The sequence below is a fragment of the Charadrius vociferus genome, unplaced genomic scaffold (assembly GCF_000708025.1).
Source record: "Charadrius vociferus isolate BGI_N301 unplaced genomic scaffold, ASM70802v2 scaffold365, whole genome shotgun sequence".
Lineage (NCBI taxonomy): Eukaryota > Metazoa > Chordata > Aves > Charadriiformes > Charadriidae > Charadrius > Charadrius vociferus.
The window spans coordinates 3,061,735-3,089,417 of NW_009648559.1; the positions used below are offsets into that span (position 1 = coordinate 3,061,735).

Below are 27,683 nucleotides of genomic sequence, written 5' to 3' on the forward strand. Positions count from 1 at the left end.
ATGTCCCTGGACTTTGATAGTGGAGCTCTACAAACTCAACAAGAAGATGAAGAGTATGACCAAGAGGATTATGCAAGAGAACAAGAGGTGAAAAAAACCAAATTATTTAGTCTGAAGGCTTGTGCATCTTGTTTCTTCCCATTTTTCTCTTAAGTATTTAAGAAAAATAAAAGTTTTTATGCTGTCTTTGGTAAGAGCAAAGCAGAATGCAGACTGTGCTTTGCAAGAGTGGCATGAAAAGTGGAGAGATACTGAGATGCTGCATCTTAAGAGTCTTTCGATGTCATATCTAGTAGCTGGAATACTGTTACTTCTTGCCTATGCAGTAGATCAATTGCAAAGGGCTGTTGTCACCTATATTTTGTATTTCTTGGCAGCTTTTTCACTTATTACAAATACTTAGAAAGCAACATCTCTCTTTCACTTGAACACTTGGTTAGTTTAGAAAAGAATGAAGAATAATCATGATCAGAATTTTAACATTCTGATTATAAATGACATACTTTAATCTCTAGAAAAATATATTCAAATGTTTTGGGCTTTTTTTTTTTGAGTTTAAATACTTTGAATGTTTCTGTTATTTTTGTTTCATAAAGAGAATTGGCAAAATGTGTGTTTAATATGGATGTGCAGAATGGTTTCTTACAGGGTGGTAAATGATGTTCGTGTCAGGTAACCTCCCTAATATATACTTCAGGGATCGCTGTCTAGAGTGTAGGTAATGTAAAGACAAATGTTCAAAAAAAATGTATAGTAGAACAATAGCTGTTCAACTTATTATTGCAAACACTGTAGGGAATATGGTGTCTGTTCCAAAACTTTCTACTTAGATAAAGAATGTTGTGCTTGTGCAGGAAAACAAGTAGTGAAATAATTGTGGGGTTATTACAGTGAGTGAGCAAGAGAGTGCAGTAATAGGATTATAAATTCAGAGTGTTGAGGGGATCATCTTTCACGTAAGGATAGGCTGGGAGAGCTGGGACTGTTTAGCCTGGGGTTCGTGGGGAATCTCATCAATGTGCGTAAACGCCAGAAAGGAGGACCTAAAGACAATGGACCCAGGCTTTTTTTAGTGGAACCTAGTGACAGGACAAGAGGCATTGGGCACAGACAAAGCAACCTCTTTGGAATAAGTTAGTGATAACCCTTGTAGGTCATGCACATTTGAACTGGGGAAAGATGGGGTTCACAAAATTACATGTCACAGATATTTCAGTGGGATGTGACTTTTTAGCCTGCTAAAAGGCAGCTAAAACACAGGCTCTACTGTGTTCCCTGGTCAAGATATAATCCAAGACTTTCTGCATTAGTTTAAGTTTCCTGCCACAGCAAATCACATGTTTTTTTTTTTTTTTTTTTCTTGAAAATGAGGGATCCTGTGTGGTAGGAGAGTACTTTGACTCTAACTTAAGAATTGGGTAACTCTTACCCAGATCTGGAGGCCTGTGCTAGCTAACCTGGTAGGCTGAGCTCAGTTTAAATATGAACTCGCATGTTGATGTTTTGTGAACTGTGTATGCACTGCTTTCTTTTCTCTAAGTTTCTGAAGCAGTGCAAGGCCAGTGAAACCTATGGTGCTTTAGTATGTCTTTGGTTACAAGTAGGGCAAAGGAAAGGGGATCTTTAGTGAATGGTGATGCCTTGCCTTTCCTTTCCTGCTTCCTGGAGCTGAGATCTAATAAACTAGAGAGTGCTCTAATGATAGGGAAACTTTTTCATGCCACTGGTGAATTTCTAGGAACAAACATTTGGTGCTCTGTTGTCCTGTAGACATTTAGAAAAATTGCCCTTAACTCCTTGTCTATTGTTTGGTCTTAGAGAGCATCTAAAATAGCATCTGAGGAAACACAATACCTTTAAGATAAACTTTTTGTAGATGATAGTCTTTTTTTTGTGAGTGTTTTTTAACAAAGAAAAGCTACTAAGGTATTTAGCATGGGGGAGCTAATGTTTCTGCCCTTACTAATGCATGCTTTGAGAATTTGGGGAAAAACACGGTAAGGGCCCAGAAACTGCATGTAATAACTCTGAATATATTGTGTAGTTCTCAAGTCACCCAATAAAAAGGGAGTGCATAGCTCAGATCTACAAGAAGCCCAATATGTGGCCCTATATGAAAGCCTCTCTGAAAACTGGAAGAAGAGGTGCATTCTATATGGAAATCATTACAACAAGTAATTTCAGGAGTGTTTTGGTTGTGGGTTGTTTTGTTGTTTTTTCTGTGGCACAGCTATATTTCCTGAATTAGAAGTGGTGGTATTTTTCTCTGTTTGTGTCCAGTTGCTTAGTGACTTCATCTGGACACATAAGCAGAACACTAATCATTGCAGTGATGACTTCTTGCATCTAGTAACACTGGCTGGCAAGTTCTTATCTGGATTTCAATCCAGGTTCCTCAGAAAGGGCATGTTTTGAATGTCCAGTATCCCTCTTGCCTAGGGTTTAGGGAGGAGAAACCTTAGCATGATTAGTTTGCAAATCATTCTTCAAAAGTAGTCTGTCCTGGAGCATTTCTATCTGGTGGTGTCTCCCTTACCTCTTTTTGGTGCAGCTCTTTACTTAACAAGAGTTTACTGGAAAAATTGTTAGGTTGGTACTCTAGTCTATTAAGCATTCTGTGGTATAAGTCTCTGTGAATTCCAGTGTGGTGAACTTTTCATCAGAGGAAGAAAAACAGGATTTTGTGCAAGTGGCCTATTTCACCTGTCTCTGTCTCTTTGGACTGAACTTGCATACATTCTTTTGAAAAACATATAATGAATGTTGTTTGTTGTCTTTCAGTTGCAACAACTACTGACAGACCTTCCCCATGATATGCTGGAGGACAGCGGAGACCAGCTCTCCAGCTATTCGGACTGTAGCATTCATGAGACTGAGGAGCAGTAAGGCATTTTGCACCATTTTTTATTATTTATGTTGTGCTTTTGAGAATAGAGCAAAATCTAATCTGCTGAGGTGTGTAAAAAGCAATCCAAGTAAAAGGGGAGCTGTAGTGCAGTTTGCAGTACAGTGTGTGTTCCATGAGAAACAAACTAGATGCCACTTAATTTAACAAAAAGCTGTTTTGTTTTGTTTTGTTTTTTTTCCTGAAGTTGAAAGTACATAGCTAAGCTACTTGTCTTTCTTTAGATTACATGAGCCTGGGAAGCATGATGGAATGTGGAACGACCATCCATTGATAAGTGATCCTCAAAATGTAAGCTTGTATGAGCAGTAATGTAATTATTAGGAACTGCTTATTCATAATAATAGCTAAATATTATTTAAATTCACTAGAGAAATAGTTTTCATGTAGGTGATGTGTTTTGCTATTCATTTGAAGTATTGCTAACTTGAGGGCTGGTAACCCCAGAAAAAGGGGGGTGAGGAGAAATCTGAGTTTTGAGAGAGCATTTCTAAACCTTTTATCCATTTATAGGGTTATGAACAAGGACGACAATTGTACACTGAACAATTCTTGTGTGACCAACAAAATGATCATGTTGAAAAACTTGGAAAGAATTGGAATGGCCTACATAATGATGAAGAGAAGAAATGTTTATATGACATTAAAGACGACTACTGTGGCCAGAATGGTCAAGAGGATCCTGATGACATGTATCTTGGTACAGATGAGTTTAGTGCTCCAAGTTGCTACCAACAGAACAATGTGTATCATCTTCCTGAAAACTTCAGGCCATATACAAATGGCCATAAACCAGACTTTAACAATCAGCAAAGTAAAATAATAAATTTTCCAGATGCTCCAAAGGAACATCTTAAGGTATTTCAGAAGCTGATGTGTTTTTCTGTCTCTTTTGGAAAAATTTCATAGGTCTTTAACTACTGGTAGTAATATGTCTAAATGCTTTCACTCTCTTATTATCAGTTTAAACAGTGATGGGAAGCTTCTGTAGATTATTTTGAACAATGAAACATTAAATAATCAGATTCACATATGTGCATGTTATGGTTATTTTTTAGTATTTTTTTTTTCTTGCTTTTGTTGGCTAGGTAGAATTCCATGGGGTAGAATGAATGTGATTCAGTGAAGTGTGTGCTTACTGTAATGAAGTTGACACTTCACCACTATCCTAAAGTGGAAGCTTTCATGAAAATTTCTATCACACTTAAATGATATGCTGGATTGGAGCCTGAAAATGAAGAGCTACTAGAGCTCTTCTTAGTGTCAACCTGTAAAATGAAAAATATTTTCATCAAGCAAGACTACAGTTGTAGTTTTAATTTATGTCCTCTTCTGTATATATTGTCACAACAGCAATTTGTTGCATCTGACGTTGTCAGCGGTCAATCTCCAGAATCTTACAAAGTGACTTATAAACCGTACCAAAACGGCATTCATCAAAAAATTCCAGTAGTTCAAGAAGGAACGAGAAGAAACGAAGTATTTGAAGATTTGCAACATGAATTCTTGGGCAATGATGAAAGTAAGTGTTTGCTGTTTAGACTTGAAATAAAATTGTGTGAGAAGTCCACTGGAAATCAGCAACCTGTTGACTTCAGCAGATTTTTAGTAAGAGGACAACTAAAAGTATGTTGGTGTGTATGCTTTTATTTTGTGCTAAGCTTATCTTGGGATAGCCCTAACTTCCCTTCTTCTAGAAATCAGCTCTTTGATCAGGGTATTTGAGCTTCAGGCTATTAAAGATGTAGCTTTGACTGGTGAGACTGAATGAAATTATTTCTGATGGCTTGATCTCAAGTCTTGCTGGCACATTGTCTTGTTTATAATATTGGAAAATAATGTCTTGCTATACCTTAGGAAATATACTTGGCTTGATACCACATTGGGCTTTTCTGTTAGGTACACTTCAAATAACAGAACTACTTTGCTTGTTAGACATCTTAAATCTTTGTGGCAACTATAAATTTTCATGTGCTGTGAATTCACAGCACATAAACTTTTACCTGGGCTTGCTGTTAGGTTTAAATTGCCTTGATAGTTCCTACAATTCTTTGGTCATTGCTGCCAGAGCAACTCAGGTGATATAAATGAAACATGGATTAAAAAATGATGCAAAAGAAAAAAAGAAGCTGAACCAACAGTGAATTTGGCACTGTAAGAAAGTATCTTGGGGCAGGAATTACTTACAATGATGATTTGCTTGGTTAGTTGACTGTGCTAACTTGTCTGTGTGTTTTTTGAAATTTGGCAGATTCTTCAGAAAATATGCAGATTCTTCAACTTCAAGTTCTAAATAAAGCAAGACAAAGACAACTGGAAGAACTTAATGAAAAGCTAGAGAAGAGTGCACAGCAAATTAGGTATTTGAATCATCAGCTTTCAATGGTCAAAGGTAAAATATTTTGTACTAACTCTTAAGTTTTATTCCTATCTAGCAACTTTTTTATTGTGAAACTTCGAATTAGATTGTGTCTCTGCAGGTATTAATCATATTTATAAACTTGCCTTGAGATTATGTGGACCTAACTCTTTACCCCCAACATTATTCTAAAGGATAATCTCTGGATTGGTGCCTGACTGCATAACTGTCTTAACTTTTACTGCATTCTCAAGACCACTGTTATATTCCACAGTCCCCATATGCCAGGCATTAAAAACGTACAGAAAAATGAGAAGTTTGCTGAAGTATTGTGTTAAAAGTACAAAAAATAAAAAAAAATTTTACCCCCAACATTATTCTAAAGGATAATCTCTGGATTGGTGCCTGACTGCATAACTGTCTTAACTTTTACTGCATTCTCAAGACCACTGTTATATTCCACAGTCCCCATATGCCAGGCATTAAAAACGTACAGAAAAATGAGAAGTTTGCTGAAGTATTGTGTTAAAAGTACAAAAGAAGTGTACATCTATGAAAAAAACTTCTTTGTGCTGTCTGGTTTATCAAGCCATTTCCTGGACTGTAGGTAGAGCTCTTCCAAAATTATCAGAGCTGTAGTGAAGACTGGTGGTTGTCTTCATCTGCCTTTTCTTTTAGAAACAGACAAAGAGTCGTGATCTTAGAGAATTAAGAATATAATTTTTAGGATGCAAAAGGAACAAATGAGAGGGAAAACTTCAGCTGTCAACTGTTTTGCTGCGTCTTGGCTGTTCCTCCAAGAGAATGACTTTGTTTCTTCATTTATATGGTGTAAGGGATGATGCTAGTTCCTAGCGTTGAGAGAATGGGGCTTGTTTCCACTAGGGTTCTGAAGGTACAATATATTAGAGTGCTTCCAACTACCAGAGGGAGAAAGTGGTTACTGGATGGAGACCGACTGAATGATTTTGTTCTGTCCTCCGCTTGTTGCCCACAGTATGACATGGAGGGCTCATAGTGAATGGTTCTGTAGAGCAGGGATACTGAGTAGTCATGTTCCGTGAAGCTGTTGTGTGGCTGGCCCGTGTTTCTGACACAATTATTATGTCTCTCTCTTAAGATGAAAAGGATGGTTTGGCTGTTAGTCTTCGTGAGTCTCAAAAACTCTATCAGAATGGAAAGGAACGGGAAGTACATCTTGAAGGTCAAATAAAGGCCCTTGAAACTCAAATTCAGACTCTTACTACCAATGAGGAGCAGGTATTATAAATATTTTTAAACTGTTAATTGTGGATGATCTCTACAGTTATATTTGTGGTGTATTTGCATTAAACATAAGAGCTATTCTCTTGAAATACTGTTCATGACCATTGCAGAAGCTGAATATGTGATGAATGAATAGGATACATTGGTGGAAAATAGTTTATATTAAAATCCAGGCATTATCTGAGGCCTTTTAGCAACTCTTGCACACACACACACACACACAAAAAAAAAAAAAAAGAACTAGCATACACTATACTGGAGCAAAACTAAAGTGTACGTAACTGGGAGCTACCCTAATACTGTTCCTACAGATATTGAAGCAATCCAAAGTGGCAGAGGTAGCGATGGAAAGCATGCAGAAGCAGCTGTTAGAACTTCAGCGATCAGATGCCCTTCAACGAGCCAGAGAACAACACGAGGCCATTATTTCAGCACTGAAGCAGAAGTATGAAAAGCAAGTATTATCATTAGAGCAGAAACTTGATACTACAAAATCTGCGCTCTGGGAGCAGGTGAGAAATTATTTTAGGATGCCGAGTACTGTACTGGAGAGCCTGTAGAGCTCCCCTTGTTTCCTAAACTGCACTTCTTGACCTATAATTCTAATAACTCCTTCTGGAAGCTCCTAAGCAAAGAGCAAGGAAATTCTGCATATGTCTCAATATTATGAATCCTATGTGGTATGTTTTTATAAATATCTCCAGGCAGTTGTGGGCTCAAATTGTGAATTTGTACATAGATGCAGAGGAGGCAAGAATTCATTGTGTTAGTTTATTTCCTGACCTTTCATTCTGCACACAATCTCTTTTTGAAAGAGTACTGGCAAATAAATCTGGAAAAGAAAAGAACTACTTAAGAAATGATGTTATATTTTTGCTGCAAGAAAAACTGTTTATTGAACAGTCCATTGCCAAGCTTTAGTCTCAAAATGATCAAGGATGACTAACCACTGAACAGCCGCTTTATTTTAGAAGTACAGATTTAAGAGGAGAGGGTCAGGGGGGAAAGTCTGGCTTTAAGGTGTTTGATAAGGATTATATTACATAGGAATACAGCTTATTAAAATTATTCTACCTGGCATTTCATAGGAGTTCATTACACTCTTAGAAATATTCAAGCAATGTACTCTAGGCAGGCCTTAATAAATTGTCCTTTTCTTTCACATAAAGGAAATAGAATTAAATTTCTTTAATTCTAGGTCCGCAATATAAATTAAAATAAATAAGCATAAAAATAAATGGGCTGTATGTTTGAAAAGGTAACTAGCACTTGCTTATAAACAAGAATGAACTGCTACATTTCTGTCTTAGTACCACAACAAAGCTTACACAGCTTGTCACTATCACAAAAAACCCCCAACTTTTTAGCAGTAGAATGTTTGAGGTATTTAAAGAGAGGTCTTCTGTTTTTGAAAGAAAATAGAAAAATCAAAATGCATAAAGACAAGGTACTCTGCCTCCCAGCTCTGTGTAGATAAGTGTAAGTAATGCCATATGAAGGTCTACTTTGTATATTGTGGAAAAACTGCAGTTCCTCTTTTACAGAGCATTGGAACTTTGAGCTTGGCTTAAGCTCAATTAAACTAAAATGAGTTAAACTCACGCTTAATATAAATAACATGAAGGCCTGATTTTTTTCTGCAGTAGACTAACTAATGTGATTAATTACAGGGGATAATCTGATATGCTGAAAACTAACTGCACTAGGAAATACGAAATTGTTCATATCCACGTATGTTTATATACGAGTATACTTACTGTCTCTTAATGAAAACTTAACTTTGATACTGTAAGTGATGACTTGTCAGCCAAGGATAGCATTTGATCTGTGATTGATTTAGCTTGCCTCTGCCCCTGTAGGTATTAGATTGATTCTTTTTCTCCTGTGTCTTATATATATGACTCTTTCTATATCCAAAACTGTCCTAGATGGCTGGGTGTTTGTAACATGAGTAAAAATAATTTCTCTTCCTAGAAAGAGCTTTGCAAAAATCTAGGAGAGCATGTTAAGCAACTTGAGAAAAGGTTGGAGGAAACCAAATGTGAAAAAACTGAAATAATAAATCGACTGACAAGAAGCCTAGAAGAAAGCCAAAAGCAATGTGCAAATTTACTGCAAACAGGTCAGCTTTTACTCGTACTTTATCTTTCCCTGCAGAAGTGGCTTCAGTTTTTTGAAGTATGAAACACTGCACATCTGTGTTCCTGTTGAAATGGAATCAACATCAAGCTAAACCATTTCCAACTAATCCATTTCCTATGCGGTACTTTAGTCAGACTTAAATGAAATCTAGTGAAGTTTAGACTGAAACGTAAAAAACAATTAAAAATAAAAACCAACACCCCCTCCCCAAAAATCCCAACCAAACAAACAGAAACTACCAAAACACCAAACAACAACGCTTAAACTATTTTTATATACATTTTTGGGCTATGTATGTGTAAACTTAGTTTTGGACTAAATAACAACAGCCTTTGGGAGCAAGGCACTTATTTCTGTGTTAGGCGTTTGACTTGAATTGCTGTTCTAAATTCAAATCTCAAAGAGAAAAGAATTGTTTTTCTGGCTGGAGGCTGGTTCTTGGAAACTTCTATCAGTAGGAATAGCACACAAAATATTCTGCTCTTTGTGTATTTGACTTGTGCTTGCCTTTACACATTAAAGTCTTTTAATAGTACTGTTACATTAAGGTCTTCTAATAGTACTGTATGTCTTTTTGTAGAATCCAAACATCTTCACTAAGCGAAATGTCTGTCTTCCTGGATCCAAATTTAAGGGCATGTTCTGTTTGAGAACTGTGGTAGTCTGGAAGAAACGTCTCTAGAGAGAGCCTAAATATTAGGATAGAGAAGCAGAAAAACCTTATTGGATCTGTATTATGTAATAAATAAGTAATTATGAATATGATAGGATCTTTAAAAAGAGTGCAACTGCCAATTGGAGAAATGCCATGATTTTTCTGGGCTATGTTCAGTGAATGCCTTAAAGCAGTAATAAATTGTACAACTGATAAAGCTAAGTTTTTCACCTGGGGAGGAGGGGAAGGTGGCCAGTTTTCCAAGGTGGTCCTGTTCCTGCTACACTTCTGGCACAATTGCACAATGTCATTTTTTGCTTCTGGTGAGCTACAAGGAAAGCAAACATTTGGCGCATCTTGCTTCTCACGGTATGTATGTTAAAGCTGCTATTAAAAATTCTCGAGAGGAAAAAAAATAGCCGCTATAGTTCCCAAACATTAAAACAAACTGCAATTTCAATTGGAGACCTGTAGTAACCTTCATCTGCCCAATTCGGGCAGAAATATTCTTTGCTTCATTATTTGTATTTTCTATTAGTGAGTTCAGGGAAATAGAAACAACGTAATGCCTATTACCAGAATCACCATCGCTATTTTAAGTCATCTTTTTCGGATTGCATAGTCTTTCTCGTGTATTTGTGACTTGCGCTTTCTTTCCCTGTTCTTTCCTGCAATAGGCTCGATGCAGGAGACAAATCAGTTACGGTTTCAATTGCAACAAGCTCAGTCTGCACACATGATAAGCAGCAACATGAACAAGGCTTTGCAGGTTAATTAATTTTATTAAACGTTTCACTGTTTTGATTTTAGGGGGGTGGGCATTATAGCTAAGAGTTTAGTAGTTGAAACTCTTCGTATTTTTTTAGGGGGGGGGGGGGGAGCAGGAAAAAAAAGTAAAGGACTATCTAATCCTTATCTCTGTGTTGGACGCTTTTTTTGGTTTTGTTTTTGTTTTTTTTTTTAATCAAAACACAGCGCGGCATATGTATTGGCACAAATCTGATATCATACGTGTATCCTACCTGCTTACAGAGAAAGACGAATGTAAATTCTATTTGCTGGAAATCTCATAATTTAGGCTATAGGGATACCTGGAGATATTATGTTCTGACGTTTACCTTTTGCCAGCAAAAGGGAATGCTAGAGATTCTGCTATAAAATGAGTGGAAGTTAGTGTTTCCAGTTCAGTTCATATATCTGACTTAAATCTGTAGTCTTGGAAATTATGAATCCTAATAAGTACTGAAGTAATGGTTTGTTTTTCCAGCTATGTACTTCTTTGTTGTTATGCATTTTACTATACAAAGGCAGCAGGAAAGAAGTAAGAGCAAAAGAAATAATACTTAACTTCATATATGAACTGTAATAAGATCAATAGGGAATATTTTCTGTTGCTTAGTACGTTCTAACTGATTTGTAGTTTTAAGATATGCTTTGCTAGAGTTATCAAGAGTGATAGTATAAATAAATAAAACTAATGCTCGACGATTTGGGTAAATGCAGCTAAATACAACTCTATTTAGAAAGAATAGCTCCATGTAGTTGTTTTCTTTGGAAGAGTTATCATGGGCCTGATGTGTTTCCTTGGAGTTTTTCTGAGAAGTGTAACTTTTTTCTGTCTCTTCCATTAAGGAAGAATTAATGGAACTGAAGGAAGAAATAGCTTTGTATGAATCTGCTGCCAAACTTGGAGTATTCTTGAATGAGACAGGTGGAGAGCTGCATACGAACCTGGGTGATTCCTATGTAGATTTGGGAATTAAGAAAATCGCTGGAAAGAAACCAAGGTTCTGCAGGTATTGAGTGATTTTTATATATGTGTGTGTGTGTGTATGTGTGTGTATATATATAGATATATTTGTTGAAAGAAAAATCTAAAATCCTCATTAAATTATACAAGTGATGTGTAAAAGATGGTCTTGCTAGATCAACACACAGGGTTTTTTTGGTAGATGTTTGAAATATTGCTTGTGTTTCCAGGTAATCTGGGAAACAGTAAACTGGACGAATATCATAAATTGGATGCCTAATTGCTGCTTAATTAATCTTCAGATTTTATAAGGACTACGTTACAGTTCCTTGGATTGTATGGATTATATGCATGGATACCTTTTTCATAGAATCATCTAGGGCAGAAGGGACCCTTAAGATCATAGAGTCCAAACATTAACCTAACACTGCCAAAACCACCACTAAACCATATCCCTATGCATCACATCTACCCATCTTTTAAATACTTCCAGGGATGGTGACTTGACCACTTCCCTGGGCAGCCTGTTCCAATGTTTGATAACCCTTTCAGTGAAGAAGTTTTTCCTAATATCCATCTTAAACCTCCCTGGCGCAATTTGAGGCTCAAAGTTACTTAATGCTATAGCTGTCTCTTAAAACAACCAATTGAGTTGTCTCAAAATACCTCCTATCATGTGAGAATGAATCTTTTGGGGAACCAGCTGAATGAGCAAGTTTTCTGTACATTAATTGCAACTTAATGAAAAAGCGTATGACTTTAGCATTCACGTTCTCTCATTCTTGTGGTTATTACCTCTGTATTTCTGGTAGCATTTGTTGCTCTTCTCTTTTCTATTGCTACTTTTCAGATAAATGTTTTTTGTCTTTTAAATACTGAACTGGTTATGTCTTCCCTAACAGTGCCATACAGAACAGAGACATGGATAAAGAGCTCTCTAAAGATGAAATTATTGTAGAATTAAAAGCTGAGCTGGAACGTTTATTGAGCAGTAATAAAATGAAGAGAAACCAGATTACTCAATTACAAAATGATCTTAAAGATTGCCAGAAGACATTAGAGGAATACAAGCAGTTGTTGAAAGCAGAAAAAGCTTCAAAAGAGTCAGAGGTTTGTTCTTTTATGTTTTTTAACAGTAAAGATGCACTGGATTTTAGTGAACAAAACCAACATTTAAACTTCTTATGAAAATAGACCAAAGAATTTACAGCTGAGTATTCATAGCAACTAAGTAAATCTGTCTTTGATCTTAAGGAAGGTGTTGTCATTTGGGTGATACCTTGTTTTGTATTTTTGGTGAAAAAGAAATAAATTGAATAGCAGAACTTGGGCAGCATATGCCTTATTAGCTGAGTTCTGATGTGGTGGCTTACTTGCTTGACAGCACTTAATGGCCACTCTGCTTTTTTCAGAACCAAATTTCATTGGGTGAAGTAATTTTCTTTAGCTAAAAAAGAGGTCTGATTTAGCTGAGAAAGCTGATAGGATGATTAGGTTATATGAATGGAACATTAACAGGCTGCCTTCAGGGGGCCTTCACTATGTAATCTGAACAACAAGGAATCTCTTTGATATTGCATCTCTCTTCACCCCATTATTAACTTCTCTGTATAAATTGATCTGACTTGTAACATCTGCTCTTGTAATCTATACGTTGTGACCTGGATGTGGGATAGGAATATAGTATGCTTGAGAAGTGTGCTCTCTGTTGGATGATAGCAGTCATTCAGCTTGCAAACACAGTGTCAGGTGTGTGCTTCTTTAAATCTTCAAGAATTCACCTAGAATAAGGGTGACACTGTTAAATCTTGCACTGCAATAATTTCCTTTTTTTTAGTTTTTTCTAAGTAAAATTTTTATTTGACACCTTGAACTTTTTTTTTTTTTTAAAGCATCAACTTCTAAATCATATATAACTTGAAAGATATCTTAATTTTGTTTATTTTTAGCCAGTCAAAAATCTGCATGATACTTCGGTGACCAGCCCTTTGGCTTCTGATAACCTTAAGGAGGAAGTTCTGAGACTCAGAAAGGCTAATGAAACTTTGCTGCAAGAAATTGAGGTGAGATATAGATGCTACTTATCCCTACAAAAAACCCTGCGCTGAAACCTGCAATTAGAAATGGTTCTTTACAACCCACCTATTACTTGACCCTCGTTTGTCCAGAACCATACTTCGACTATTGAAGAACTGAAGGAAAATGAAGAAAAACTGAAAAGCTTAAATCAAGAGCTCTGTTGTCAGATGAGAAAGATGGTTCAGGATTTTGATCAGGATAAACAAGAAGCCATTGACAGGTAAGTCTGTTAACTCTGTTTAGTTCCACTGGTGAACTTTTAGCCTGCATGTATAATCTTGTACCAGCTCTCTGGTACCAGGGGAGGTCAGCATTAGAAATTCTTACTTAAGATTAAATCGAACCCATTTTAGAAGGGGGGGCGAAAAACTAGGCAGTGTTTTTCTCTCTTGAAATTGCAGGTGTGAAAGAACTTACCAGCAACATCATGAGGATACAAAAGCACACTTTGAGAAAGGCCTGATGGAGAGGTGTGCTGCAGAAAAACAGCAGCTTATTCAAACTTACGAAGAGACAATCTCGCAGTTAAAGTAAGACTTACAATTTTTTCCACTTTTAATAAAACTTTCACATTTCCTGTCTGGCCTTCAGTACTAGTTACACTTTTTCTAAAGTGGACTTGCTATCCTGTGAGTGTAAAGACTAATTGATAATAAATAATCTGACTTGTGAAGGGCTAACATAGAGGAGCTGAACAGAGAGATGACTGCAGTGAAGGAATGTTACATTGGAGTCTGTGGAGAGAAGGACACCTTGGAAGCTACTTTAAGGCAGAAATTTGAGCAAGAGCAGCAGCTGAAGGAAGAGAAGGTACTAATGGAAATACCTATAAACCATATAATTTCAGAACTGTTTTTAAGATGCAATATCCATAAGTGTATTTAACTTTGTAATTGTTTGAGGAAGATAAAAATCATAGAATGGTTTAGGTTGGAAGGGACCTTAAAGATCATCTCGTCCCAATCCCTCTGCCATGGGCAGGGACACCTTCCACTAGAGCAGGTTGCTCAAAGCCCCATCCAGCCTGGCCTTGAACACTTCCAGGGATGGGGCAGCCACAGCTTTTCTGGGCAACCTGTTCCAGTGTTTCACCACCCTAGTAGTGAAAAATTTCTTCCCGATATCTAATCTGAATCTACCCTCTCCCAGTTTGAAGCCATTGCCCCTTGTCTTATCACTACATGCCCTTGCAAAAAATTGCTCTCCAGCTTTCTTGTATGCCCCCTTCACATACCGCAAGGCTGCTATAAGGTCTCCCCAGAGCCTTCTCCAGGCTGATCAACCCCAACTCTGTTAGCCTGTCCTCATAAGAGAGGTGCTCCAGCCCTCTTATCATCTTCGTGGCCCTCCTCTGGACCTGCTCCAACAGGTCCATGTCCTTCTTGTGCTAAGGACTCCAAAACTGGACACAGGACTCCAGGTGGGGTCTCACCAGAGCAAAGTAGAGGGGGAGAATCGCCTCCCTCAACCTGCTGGCTGCATTTCTTTTGCTGCAGCCCAGGATGCAGTTGGCTTTCTACTTGGAAATGGCTTTCTACTTGGATACTTGGAAGAGATGCAGCTATATCGGAAAATGAATACATGTGACCTATTGGTTGTTAAATTAACTTGCTGTTGTCTCCTGCTGTTGTCTCCTGGGGTTTAAAATATTGTAGAAGTAACCCTTTCCAATAGCTATTGGTTTTCACATAGTCAGCTTCCATGATTTTGACTCTTGAGGACAGCTCAATCAGCAGTGAGACATTTTACGTTTGTGAGTCACTTTCCAAAAAACTGAACGACATTACAAGTTTTCTTCTCCCTGTATAAAACTGATCTGAAAATACTGTGGTTTTTTTAAGTAATAATGAATTCAGGCTGCTATATTGATTTAAAACTTTGCTTTTCGTAAGATATCAGTGTGAAGTGACTAAAGTAGGTCAACTGACTTGCTAAGCAAGTGCAGTGAAGACGTGCAGCTCAAAGTATGCTGGGAATAAAGATCCTTGATAAGAAAACTTATGTTAGAGCTATAGCCTATAATAACCTCTGATACCATGCCTTAAAACTCCTCATTTTGAGAACTGAACCTCTTGTCCAAGTATCATCAGTAAGATCAGTGCACAGGCAATTAATCACCTGTGTCATGCATTCCCATCACTTTGTACCAGAGCAGTTTGCTATGCCTTGGAGAATACTTTATTTTTTTTTTTTTATTTTTTTTTTTGCCTAGCTCAAGAAACAGCTACTAGAAGAAAAAGAAGACTCTCTTAACCTGCTGAGGACTGAGCTGGAAGAGAAACATAGCAGTTCTATGATAGCAGCAAAGAGGCAGTGGCTGGAAGAAAAAGAACAGCAGGTTGAAGAGGAAGTTGCGTTAGCTAAAGTTCACTGGGAGAAGGAAGAAAAAGAGGTGTGGAACTTAAAGCAGGGGGTTTCCATTTATTATTATCTTTTGGATGGTCTATTTTCAGAAGGAGAACTCATATGCAGATAGACTTACGCGTTGTTATTCTGCCATTTGAAGTGGCTTTTAAGGATCTGTCCTTTTAGGGGTCTCTGAAGAAGTCAGTAGGTATTACACATGCTGAAGACTTTTGGGGGGGGAAAAAGACCCTTAGACCTTGTAAAGTAGCATGCAGAATGTCCTGAATGTCACAGCTGGTAATATGTTGGGAGTTTTCCACCCTGATCCCTGGGTGAATGGTTACACTTTCTATTGTTTCATTAAGTTATCATATAAAAGCCGTTTATCCTGTCACATAGAAAAAAGCTGTGATGAGGAAGAAGAAACAACTTGTTCTTTAGCAAACTCTGCTCTCTGAGCGTGATTTTGCTCTTCCCCTGTTAGGGAAGATTATTGTTGTAAACATAGTTTTGTTTAATACTAGCAAAATTCTAGTTATTTGGACGCTGGGGAGATTTTCTTAAAAATATGTTTTCTTCCTTAGAATAAAGAACAACTCTTTGCAAAAATAGAAAGAGAATGGCAAAGTAGGCTCGAAGAAATGAGAAGAACTGTAGTTGAATGTAATGACTGCAGCAGCCAAACTGACAGAGTAACAGTTGTGGATGAAGCTTCAATTAAAGAGTTAGAAGGGATTGTTGAAGACCAGAGGCTGCAGATCCAAAAGGCTCTGAAAGAAAATATGGCCTCTGAAGAGGCCTTAAAAGAATTTGAAATAGAACTGGAAAATAAATACTGTAAAAATCTTGCCAGCCAGGTAACAAATAATTGTTCTGTCTGCCTGGAGTCTGTGAAACTGCCATGTGCAACTGAGTCACCTAAGAAAAGAAGTGTTCTCTTCCACTCACTTTCTCTTAAGCTCAGTAATTGATATTTGCTATATTAGAGATATATATTTAAAAAAAAAAAGTTCTGAAGAAGCTGTAGCATGTAGCTTGTTTTTTCTAGCTGTTAATTTTTCACACAATTGGACAAGTTTTGCAGGCGTTTTTGAACATAACTGAGCAAAACTGACCTAGAGTTTATACCACTGTGTTAAGGAAAATAAATATAATCATCATTTTGGTATCATTTTTGCATCATGAAATGCATCAGATGCTGCTGGTCTGATTCTTTTAACTTCTGTACATATAGGCAATCCAAATTGAAGTCTGTTCTTTCACTGCTACATGAAAGTAACAATAAAAATGTATTTGGTGGTGGTCACTGAAGTAGGTTTTTTTAATCTGCTTATAGGTAGATGCAGCTTTAACCCAAGCTCGTGCCAAGTGGCTGCAAGAATTAACAGACCTCAAAGAATACAAAGTAAATCTAAAGATAGAACAAGAAAAATGGGAAAAAGAACACAAAGAGACTGCAGCAAAGCAGGTAGCCTAAAATACTTGTATATGTGTATTGATAAACAGTTCAGTCTCCCAAATCCCACATATCGCTGAGAAATGAACACAGACATAGGTGGGGATTCATTAAGAAAAGATGTTTCTAGTGTACTCTGGTTCTGATCCATTTTTTCCCCCCTATATAGGTTTATATTTTTATTAAATTATTTGAAAATCCTCTCAATAGATTGATAATGACCCAGGTTTATATTTTAGATATATATAAAGGTATGTATATATTTATAACGACTGTGTTATATATTCCCCAGTTAGCCCTAGTCCTCTCAGCTGCTGAAGAGAAATGGAAGAAAGAATATGGGAATACAGACAAATCTGGACCAAGAATGAATGAACTTGAAGAAAAGGTAATTTCTCTCAAGAAGGAATTGGAGCTAAAGAAAGAAGAAATCCCTGCAGCTATCAAAGCAGAACTAGCAAAAGCCCGTGCTCAGTGGAACAAAGAAAAGCAAGAAGAAATCCTGCAGATACAAGAACAAAATGAGAGAGACTACCGATCATTCTTAGATGATCACAGAAACAGAATTAAAGAGGTACTTGCCACAGCAAAGGAGGATCTTGCAAAGCAGAAGAATGATCTCTCCATTCAGAAAGAGGCAGAAATTAAGATGTTGCTAGACCAAAAGCAGAGAGAATGGGAGGCTCAGGAAACAAAGAGACTGCAGGATGAAATTAATCGGTACAAAGAGAAGACTCTGGTTGAGCTCGAGTACTTGTTGAGTGAAATCCATGAAGAACTAGTCAAGTGCACACATAGTAAGCGTTCTTGGAAGGATAAGTGTTTTGACGCTCATATTCAATTAAGCTACCAATGCAAAGACAAACTGAAGGCTTGCTTACAAAAGGCCTACAGAACCACAGTTTACACAATTCTGGAAAAGAAAGAGCAAGAATGGAAAGAGGTAATATTTAAGTTGTAACTGCCAACCAGACAAGGGATTTGAGAAGTGAGGCTCATACTTGTTTTCTCCCTATATAAAATACCATGTAATCCTGAGAATCGGAGAATCCAACACTTGAGTTCATTGATAACAACAGTCCTTTAAAATGTAAGAGGGCTAAATCTACCATTAGTAAGTGAAAAAGGAAAGGATGGGTGTAGCTTTTACACTTTCTGCCTTTAAAGAAGGGAAAGCCAGGTTAGGAGTGTCACTCTTTAGTGCCAAGATTCATAAATTAAGGAGATGAATCCACCATCTTAAGCTTGGGAGTTTGTTAAAGGCTCCTTGTGACCTCTTAAGTGGGTTCGGTCATTAAAGCCCATTTTAGATTTTTGCATAGCTGCAGCTTCGGTTTTTTTTCCGAGAAATGTAGCAGTTTGTAATGGTGATAGAATAGTGATTGTGGATCATGCTACTCCATACAAATAAAGATGAAAACAGTAAATCCTTTTTGCAAATTATCTGTAGTAGAACTGAGTAACTGACAAACTGATCTTTCTCGGGAGTAATAGTCTTGCTTAAATTTATTGTGGCTCTAGGAAATCCTTTTCAATGTGCCTGCCCAAATGAGGAAAGACATCCTACCCTCTTCTAGAAGAGTCTGGGGCTAGGGAGAATTCTGTCCCAAAGCTTCTGTTTCTGTTGTTTTGGCAGTACTTATACTTGTAGTAAGTTTTTGATTATGGGGAGCATCCCACCGGAAATGCCATTGCCACCCAGCATTTGGCAGCTGGAGAATTATCCAAGAATAGGACAGAGAAAGAAACTGTCTTGTTTTTCAAGAAAAGGCAGCAATAGGGGGAAATGAGTATGAACTGATTTCTCATGACAATTTTACCCAGTTTTTGAGTGGCAATATGTTTCTGTTCAGGAAGTGATCCTTTAAAGTTATCTTGTCATGAGTTATTTTCACGATGGTAAAGAGAATTTGAAGTTTTTTTTCCTACTCCTGATGCATCTTCTGTAATAGATATGAATGTCTCTTGGTAAATTGTTTCTAATATGCCTTTGAACTTCAGAATGTTGGTTGGCTTGAACCACCTTACCCAGTGAAGTCTTTGTAATTTCTTAGTAATGTCTTCTGTTATGCTACCGTAATAACAATAAACAAAGGAGTTACATTTTTTGAGATGACTTTCCTGTCTCTCTACTTCCCATATTTGTGCAGAAACCCTAAATGGGGTCCAACCCATTTTTCTGCTGGATATGCCTTTTAAAAAAACAATTTAGCTTCAACTATTCAAAGACACTGTGTAGTTCTGCAATGTTAAGTGCTACTGACATTTCCAAAAGAAAAGTCAAGATAGCCAGCTACTGCTGTTGCAGTGAATTACAGTAAGTAAAACTTGTATATGCTAGAATACATGTTTTCCTCCTGATTCAAGTTGCAATCTACAGTTCTATTGCAGGCTTAAGGCACCTGTGTTACAATTACTGAAGCTACTTGGTGGCCAGGGTTGCTTGTTTTTATGCATGACATACTATTTATCTACTTTTAAGACAGTCTGGAACACTCTTTTTTTTGTTGTTGTTGTTGTGTTGGCTTTTCAGGAAGTGTTTTTTTCAATTGCAGAAATATGAAGAGCTACTGAGTAATCTAAGTAAAGAAGCATACTCTTGCCTGCAGTGTGGTGAAGGAGAAACCGGGGACGTGGCAAAACCTCCTGTGGGCAGTGTTGGACACCAAGCAGAAGCACAAAGGAGGCTAAGAAGACAGCCACCTTTGCAGGAAACTGGAACAGACAAAGGTATTAGGTTTGTTTTCAATCTGGCAAATTGTGTACCATCCAATTAAGCTTGTGAGTAGCAGTCCTTAATAGTCGATGTCTTATGACTAATTCAAAGTTAATTCATTAGTGAATAGTTGGGAGACAGAGGAAGATGCAGTTCTTCTGACTGTAAGGTTGTTTAATCTTGCATTATCTTGTACTATGTTAAAGGCTCAAAACAGGTAACAAACGGTACTGGTCTTCAGCTTACTGATTTAATGCTAGCTTACTGATTTAATGCTAGACTTTGAGGTTTCATTTTATTAAATGCTAGTAGCTTTCTGCTTTTTAAAGCTGTTCTTCAGGAATAAAGAAATAGCTGCCGTATCTGCTGCAGTTGTAAATACTCTTTGGGGGTTGTGGACATGAACACTAATAACTTTGGTGTGTAATGGCTCATAAGCAAGCTAGTGTTATCAAAGATTTGAAGATAAAATTATACTACTTGCTCTTGACACTAGGCAAGACAAGGAATTCTTCATTCATGTAAAACATTGTTGTGTCAGGAGTTACGTTTCACTTGGCATGGTAGTTTTTTCCGATTTGTTTTGATCAAGAATGTAGTTGAAAAAATGTGACTCCCTGGATGATGTTTCTCTCTTCCTCCCCCCCCCCCCCCTTCCTTCCTTCCCTCCTGCCCTCTGTATATACTTTAGCACTGTAGCTCTTCCCAAAGATGTCACATGTACTATTCAAAACTAGAGACAATATAGCTGGGGAAAAACTTCATGGGAGGCACAGAAGTCTCTCTGGGGCTTTCTGTTTAGTTTGAGTTCTTATGCAACCGAAAAACATAAAGCAAAAAACCCAAGAGAGTCTTTGGCTTTATGCCTATAGTGTGGCTTGAATTCCTTCAACACCAAAATAACAAACCATCTATAAAACACAAAACAATACAAGCAGTGCAGCTTTTCTGTCTCTAGAGCTCCCTGTCCTGGTCACAGGGAGCAGCCATTGCTCTCCTGGAAGTAGCCCAGTCTTTGTGAGTTTCTTAACTTAACTAGACTCAGCCGCATGTGAGGCTTCCCAGCTGGGAGAATCTCCTTCAGCTGACTCTGAAAGACCCTGCTTGGCTCTTGGTTTTTTCTGTCTGTGTTTGGGTTTTTTTTTTTTCCTTTAAAAAAAAAATAAATCAACCTACAAGTCTTGTATTGATGACTGGAGCCTCAAATCATCACTGATGTGAGTGCATTGAGGCTGTGAGGGCTCAACGGCTTGATAGATGCTGCTGCACCTTCTAAAATAAGGTTCTAGCCTCTTGTGATTATTTTGATTAGACTAATGTGTTACATACTTTCCAGCAAGAGAAAGACTAAGTAGAGCACTGGAAATGGTAAGGTTGGGCTTGATTCTCTTTTTTTGGTCCCATGGTTGATGTATAACTTTTAGCAATTACTGTTGCGGATCAGAAATGTACAAAAAAGAACCTTGGCTCTCAGGAAGATTTTTGCTGTGAACACTGCTGCCAGGAGCTTGAAAAAAGAGAGACTGTGTGCCAGGACTTGAAAAAAGAGCTGGAAATACCCTGCAAACATCTTCAGCTTGCTGTGAAGGAACATGAAGCTAAGTCTGAGCAAATCCAAGGTTAGGATTGTTAGTCACCTAAAGACAACATTGAATGGCTCTGCCTTGCTGGCCGTGCATGAGTCTTTCATCTGTTACATCATTTAGTTTTCAGTGACTGGAATGGGTGTGTGTACATACTTAAAAAAACCAAATGAACACTACCCACACCTGCCCCCCACCCGCTTGGCTTTAGACATTACTTATCGCTTTAGTACTCTTTTTGTGTGTATCAGGAAAAGTATAGAGGAAGACTGAACATGTAGCAGATGTTCTTTGAATATGTGTACATGTGGATCCTGTTGCCCATGAAGGTTATGCAGATAATGCGTGTGTGCGCACATACACATGTGTACTTATAAATGTGCATGAGTCAGGGAGGTCTTTAACTGTCTTCTTTGGGGCTGTTCTGCTACTATGCACATACTCAGCTGCCATAGTGGGAGTATAAAGACCAGAACGGTCTCAAATATTGCTTGGTTCCTCTTGGCACCAGTAGCAGTAAACCATTGACCACAGTTTTCTTGTACCTTCCTGCAGTTAACAATAGCTTGAAGCTGTACTTCTGTTTATTTTCTTTCTTTTTTTTTTTGGTAAACCTTAAAGTAGGTTTTAAGTAGGTTTTATTTAGTGTCTTTGCCTTTTAAATCAAGATGTTTTTTCCTTTGTCACCTTGAAATGAGAAATACAGGACAGATGACTGAGAAAAGGTCCCTAGTTCTTAAATCTTTCTTTCCTATGTGACAACTGTCTCTATCAATGATGGATATGAAATATCTGCTCTGTTTTTGGAAGGGTCACTGAAAGGAAGGCTTCTGCCTGTAGTATGGAAATAAGGCCTTTCTGTAGCTATTTGTGGTGGAAAAAGATCCCCTCAGTCAGCTGTATTGAAGTCAGTAGAGGCCCTTGTTTTAAGGAGCAGAACAAAGAAAACTATGTTTTCTCTAAAGGAAAACATGTTGGTGATTGAATAAAAGGATCATTCTCCCTGCAGTGTCTTAATCAATTGAAGCTGTACACAGTGTTCAGGGCATTTTTTTTCAGGCTCTCCTTAGAGCATGGCAGGAATTGGACTTGCTGAAGGTCCTAGTTCAGGAGAGGCCTCAAACTGCATCCTGAGGGTCAGTAGCTCTGTAGAATTGTTTGAGCATACCTCAGTGAAAGGTCACTGTGGCCACTATAAGCAGTTTTGGCAAATGGTCAGCTTGGAAAGAGCAAATGTGAGGCAGTAGGTTGTACCAAGTGACTAAATAGTCTTGCTTGCCAAAGGCTGTGGTTTGTGTATGTTGCGTGAGGTGGGTTTTTTCCATTTTTTCTTTTCTCTTAGTGAAAAGTCCATTGCCTGCTCTAATAATTCTTGTGCTCAGTGAAGAGGAGTAAAATGCTATATGTTTGTAAGAGAAAGGTTTCTGCCAGCTTGCAGATGTGTGAGCAAGGGCATGGGGGTAAGTTGCACGGATTTGCATAACATTTCTGTGTTCTTTTGTCAACAACTATATAGTGTGTAAACTTCCTCGGAGAATGAAAGAAAGATTGAAAAATAGTAGGAGGTCTGTTAATGAAAAGAGAGGCTACTGCTGTCACCAGGGTCATCCCAAATACAAGTCTCAACTGCTAAAAATGATGTTCACATGACAAATCAGGATCTCTTAAGGCCATGAATTGCTTCTATCTGTATTCCAGGATGGCTGCTTGCTTTTTGCTTTTCTGTGCACCACCCTAGAGAAGGAAGAAAGCCAAACTTGTCTGTGCCATTTCCAGGGCTCAGGTCCTCATTCTACCCATGAAAGCCTTGATTATTCCAGAAGGAAGACTTGTCTTCAGTAGACGTGCCTTCCGTTGTGTGGTGACAGTCTTTGTTTTCCTTAGGCCATGGTTCATATGAGAACTGCTGTGGCTGGGTGCAGTGGAAGTATCGCCAGCACTCAGTGTAGATGTTCAGTTCATGTCGGTTTTCTTTCCTAAAATAGGAAAGCTAGTAATCAACTGTTGATTTTTATGGGTCTATCAAAGTTTATGCATCAGTTCTTCAAGTTATGGTAAATACCTGTACCCTTTTTTAAAATAATCATTTGCTTAGATTAGATAGCTGATAAATAGGTTTTAAGGTCCTTTAACTTTCAGGAGATGACCCACAGGTGGACTGTCTGTATGCCATGATCAACAGCCTTCAGTTTCAGCCTGCAGACCTACCCTTTGGACTTTTTCAGCTCCACTGTTCTCATTCTCTGTGGTGACTCATTATTATATTTATATGCTTCTTAGTAGCATTCAGCAGAGTTCAGCATGGAAGTCCAGCCTTTCTCTGTAATACTGGCTTTTGGTTATAAACAAACAAAACGAAACAAACAAAACCTCAACCAAAACTAACCAAGTTTTATCCTTTAGCTCTCCACCCCAAAGAAGGCACAATTACTAACCTACAAACTAATAATTCTTTTCCAACGTTTGTCAAAACAGCCCTTACTATTTTTTTCCTGTCCTTTCTCTACACATGCACTTGATGTATCAAAAGTTTTGCCTCCAGCATAGTGTTAGTAATGACATATGAAGTCTTTAAGCTTACTTAATTACTGTATGAGACTACTTTTATGTTCAGGCTTCATAGGAATCAATCACAGTACCCTCCAATGTGCTTGTTACTGCAACAGCTGTACATCTACTGCTGATGCTTTGTGACATTGAGCTATTATACCAGAGACAGCAGTTTACGTAATAACTTCTGTTGAACTCAACTTGAATTTAGAGAAGTGCAGTGAATTATGGTTCATCAATGTTTTGTGGTTTTGTTTTGTTTTTTATAGAAAATGAGAAGGTTCTGGAAGCTCTAATTGCACAAAACTCTGAGATGAAGACTAAACTGAAAGACCTGGGAACACCACCAAGGTATTTTAAAAAAATCTAAACAAGCTGATTATTTTTGTAAGATACAAGCTGCTTTTCTTGTACAGTGTGACTTATGTGCATTTCAGGTCACTGTCAAAGGGCGGCATCTTAAAACCTTGTACATCCTGTGACTCTGTGAAAGGGCTGGAAGAAATGCGTGCTCAGTACATTAAAGCTGTAAGCAAGATTAAGTGTAAGTACTAAAGTCTTAGTTTAAAAAGTCAGGAGAGCAAAATAATTTCCTTTGTTGCTTCCTCCTCCTTCAGCCAACTTGCACAGGAATCTGGCGGCCAAATTGAATGAGGAGTACATTTTTCCTTCTTACTGGAGTGAATGTGAGAAATGGAATTGTCACCATATCCTGGACAAGATCAATTGTGATGGGTGAAGCCTTATGCCATCCTTGCTTTGTTGCACTGTATCGCATCTTTTAAAGTAGTAAAGTGCACTTTGAGAACGGATCTTGTTTATCCAGCAAACAATCTACCTACTCTGCAGCTTGTCCTGAGGGCGAATGTGCTTTACTCTGCTGTCTCCTGCCATCTGGCTTAATCAACCCTCTTCCCTCAGGCAAAAGATTGCTAAGTGTAGTGCCATGTCTTACTTGAGTGCAGCAGGCCTCTGCATGCCAGCTGCATTGCCATCGAAGAATTCCTAGTCGGGAGCTTTACCAGCCAACATTCCTCTCAAATCCCTGTGCTTAGTGTTTTCTATTGCTGCTGAAGACGCAGCATTGGACAACTGAATTCCTGTCTGATGCTTCATATTGACCTGCTCTGGTCTTCAGTGGCATTTGTCCAGTAGGCAACACTTGGCACAAGGATTTGGGTGGAACGTTGGCAGGTAACTGCAGGCTCTTGCTGACTTGTTCCAGGTCTGCTAGACAATCCCAGTTTGCGGTGGTGTTTTTTCCACATCTGGGGGAAAACTGGTACTAATGAAGTGTGTTTGTAGGTGATATGCTTTGTTATATCCGTGAAAGTAAGGAGCGAGCTGCTGAAATGATTAAAGCTGAGGTTTTAAGAGAACGCCAAGAGACGGCACGGAAAATGCGCAAATACTATTTGACATGCCTTCAACAACTTCTTACTGATAATGGGAAACATGAAGGGTAAGCTCAAGTATGTTTGGAAATTACTGTTGCTTTTGAAAAAGGTGTGTAGAAGTTTGTCTGCTGTTTGCCCACCTCGGAGCAAACGGCGTCTGACCTAAAGTCCTGCCAGTCTGCTCAGATTGGTGTGGGGTCACTGGTGAGCAGTCTGGCATACTGTCTCGTCAGCATTTGTTGACTCTTGCTAACATTACCTTGAAGTAAAATGCAGAGTTGAAAAGGAATTAACCTTAAACTTTAATATTATTTTTTTTCATGTTCTGCAATTCTTGGCAGAGCTGAAAAGAAAATAATGAATGCTGCCAGTAAGCTTGCTACAATGGCTAAAGGACTTGAAACGCCTCTTCGACACATTCCCCAAAGCAAATCTACCCGTTCAGGTATGTTGGATTCTATAGTTGTTTTCTTCTTGATCGTATTGATTTAATGCATGTAGTAATGAAAATGCAGATGGAAAGTGAAGCACTATTTATTTATCAGCTTGTTAATGGAAATGTAAATATAAGCTGCTTATTTTGTCAATGCCTGCAATTCTTAATTTAAAAAACAAACAAGAGAACCTAGTTTTTCTTCCAGCATTAACATTTCCTTCAATTAATCTATTTTATTCCTTCCTCTCCTAGCTCTGCTATTAAATTCTGATCTACCACCTGGAGTTGAGTACTCAAAAAGAGATCGTATGCTTCAGGCTAGGTCAAACCATATGGAAAGCAAATCATGTGGCAAAAGCATTACCCAAAAAGCCAATGATGAAGTTGTTCAGAAACATGTACCACATGACTTGAGACAGCGATTTGATGCAGTGCAGGCTGAAACTCGACACATGCTTCGTGAAACAGTGACTTCAAATATTCAGAACAGGAGTAATTCTAAAAATCTGCATGGTGCTTCAAGAGATGCTCTGCCAGAGTTTTATCCAACTGAAGATGGAAGAAGAGAAAAATATGACCCCATCGTAAATGTAGACAAAGGACTCTTGTGTGCTGCTAGTAATATAACACATCAGAATGTTCCTCCATCTGCTTTTCAAGTAACATTGGAAAACACGCATGCACCCAGCTTTACGAATGGCCACACTGTCTGTGGGCCAACTCATCATACACTTAAGAGCAAGAACGAAAGAACAGTCTTGAAAGAGGATAAATGTATCCAGTCATGTGGAAAATGGAAAACTAGATCTAAAAGATCTCTGGAATTTGATTGTCAAGAAACTCCAGAAAGGGATGAAGGAAGCTGCAGTGAATGGAGTTCTGTGAATGGAAGCCTGCATCTGGATCGTAGCGATATGCTTCTCTTGTATCCTGAGCAAAAGGCCAGCACTGATGTCCAAGCACAGACTGCGTACACTGAAGAGTTTCCTCACATCAGGTCATTTTCCCCTGCAGAGGAAAACGTTACTTCTTGGAGAGACCTTACTAATAGCAACGGCAAGATGCTCGGTGCAAAAAGCAGCACTAGACTTCACAGTAGAGGCGACCTGATAACAAACCCAGAGCCTACTTCATTCCTCAACTCTGACAAATCAAATTCTGCTGTCACACAACTCAATGTATCACCAGATTCAAAAGGAGGAAAATGCTGCAACAAATGCTTGGAAAAAAATGGTGTGGGATCCCCGGTCTCTTCAGCAAGACAGTAGTTTTGATAGCCCACTTTCTAACTCGAACCAATACCATTCCTTGTCTGAAGGAAAAAACAGTGACAATATTAAAATAAAGTGTGAGGATTGGGGAAAACCTGTTCTACTGTGTCCATTTCATGATCAATGTTACACAATTTGTGTTACGTGAAGAAATTTTATAAAGCTACTTGAAATATTAATGCAGACTTCTGTTTACCTTTGTAATAACACTTTCATAATTGTTTATAGTGTACTATATACAAATTTATTAAATAGAATCTATTTTTATATTAAGTTTAGCTTGCAGTGCAATGTTTATCTAAAACAAAGCTACTGTATCTTGTGGTAATCTTTTTAAATGGTTATGAAAATTCCTTCAGAGCTCAATGAGAATTTTAGGATTTGTTTCAAGTAAGTATTTTTATTGACTTCTCCATTTTGAAGGACCCCATTTAAGCTTCTGTTTGCATCCCCATAAGAAAAGCAAAAATACTTGCATTTTTTTCATTAAATTATTATAACAAACCAAATTTCAAGTACTCTTCCCTTTGGTACAGCAAAAAAATAGTCTGTGCTGGGCAGAAGAAAGGCATAAATTAGAATAACCATGTTTTGCAGGTGTTCCTTAAATGGCATAGGTTATCAATGTAAATTGCAGATGTAGTGATGTTCTTCCTGGTGCTTAGAAACCTTCTATTTTGAAGACCTGATCACATTTTGAAGCAATTACGAAATCTAGATGTTTTGCTTTCCTTGGGACGGCGTTTCATTTCTAGTGATACTGTGTGATTAG

General features: G+C 37.9%; 1 protein-coding gene across 1 annotated transcript; it reads left to right on the forward strand.

Annotated features, from left to right (window-relative positions):
• On the forward strand, positions 1-26,908 carry CEP152 (centrosomal protein 152kDa). The gene is made up of 26 exons (XM_009886178.1): positions 1-87; positions 2,782-2,882; positions 3,130-3,196; positions 3,419-3,763; positions 4,259-4,427; positions 5,157-5,297; positions 6,385-6,524; positions 6,842-7,042; positions 8,505-8,652; positions 10,005-10,096; positions 10,960-11,123; positions 11,980-12,187; positions 13,027-13,140; positions 13,246-13,376; positions 13,558-13,686; positions 13,831-13,966; positions 15,369-15,548; positions 16,087-16,359; positions 16,839-16,970; positions 17,251-17,901; positions 19,514-19,688; positions 24,077-24,158; positions 24,245-24,351; positions 25,113-25,269; positions 25,546-25,649; positions 25,893-26,908. Exons 1-26 carry the CDS (start codon positions 1-3, stop codon positions 26,906-26,908), a joined length of 5,250 nt encoding a protein of 1,749 aa, XP_009884480.1.
• Positions 26,909-27,683: the final 775 nt, after the last annotated feature.

Coding starts and splice junctions, on each gene's coding strand:
- CEP152 (XM_009886178.1), top strand. CDS start 1: ATGTCCCTGGACTTTGATAGTGGAGCTCTACAAACTCAACAAGAAGAT. Junction 3,764..4,258: donor CTCCAAAGGAACATCTTAAG/GTATTTCAGAAG, acceptor TTGTCACAACAG/CAATTTGTTGCATCTGACGT. Junction 4,428..5,156: donor ATTCTTGGGCAATGATGAAA/GTAAGTGTTTGC, acceptor GAAATTTGGCAG/ATTCTTCAGAAAATATGCAG.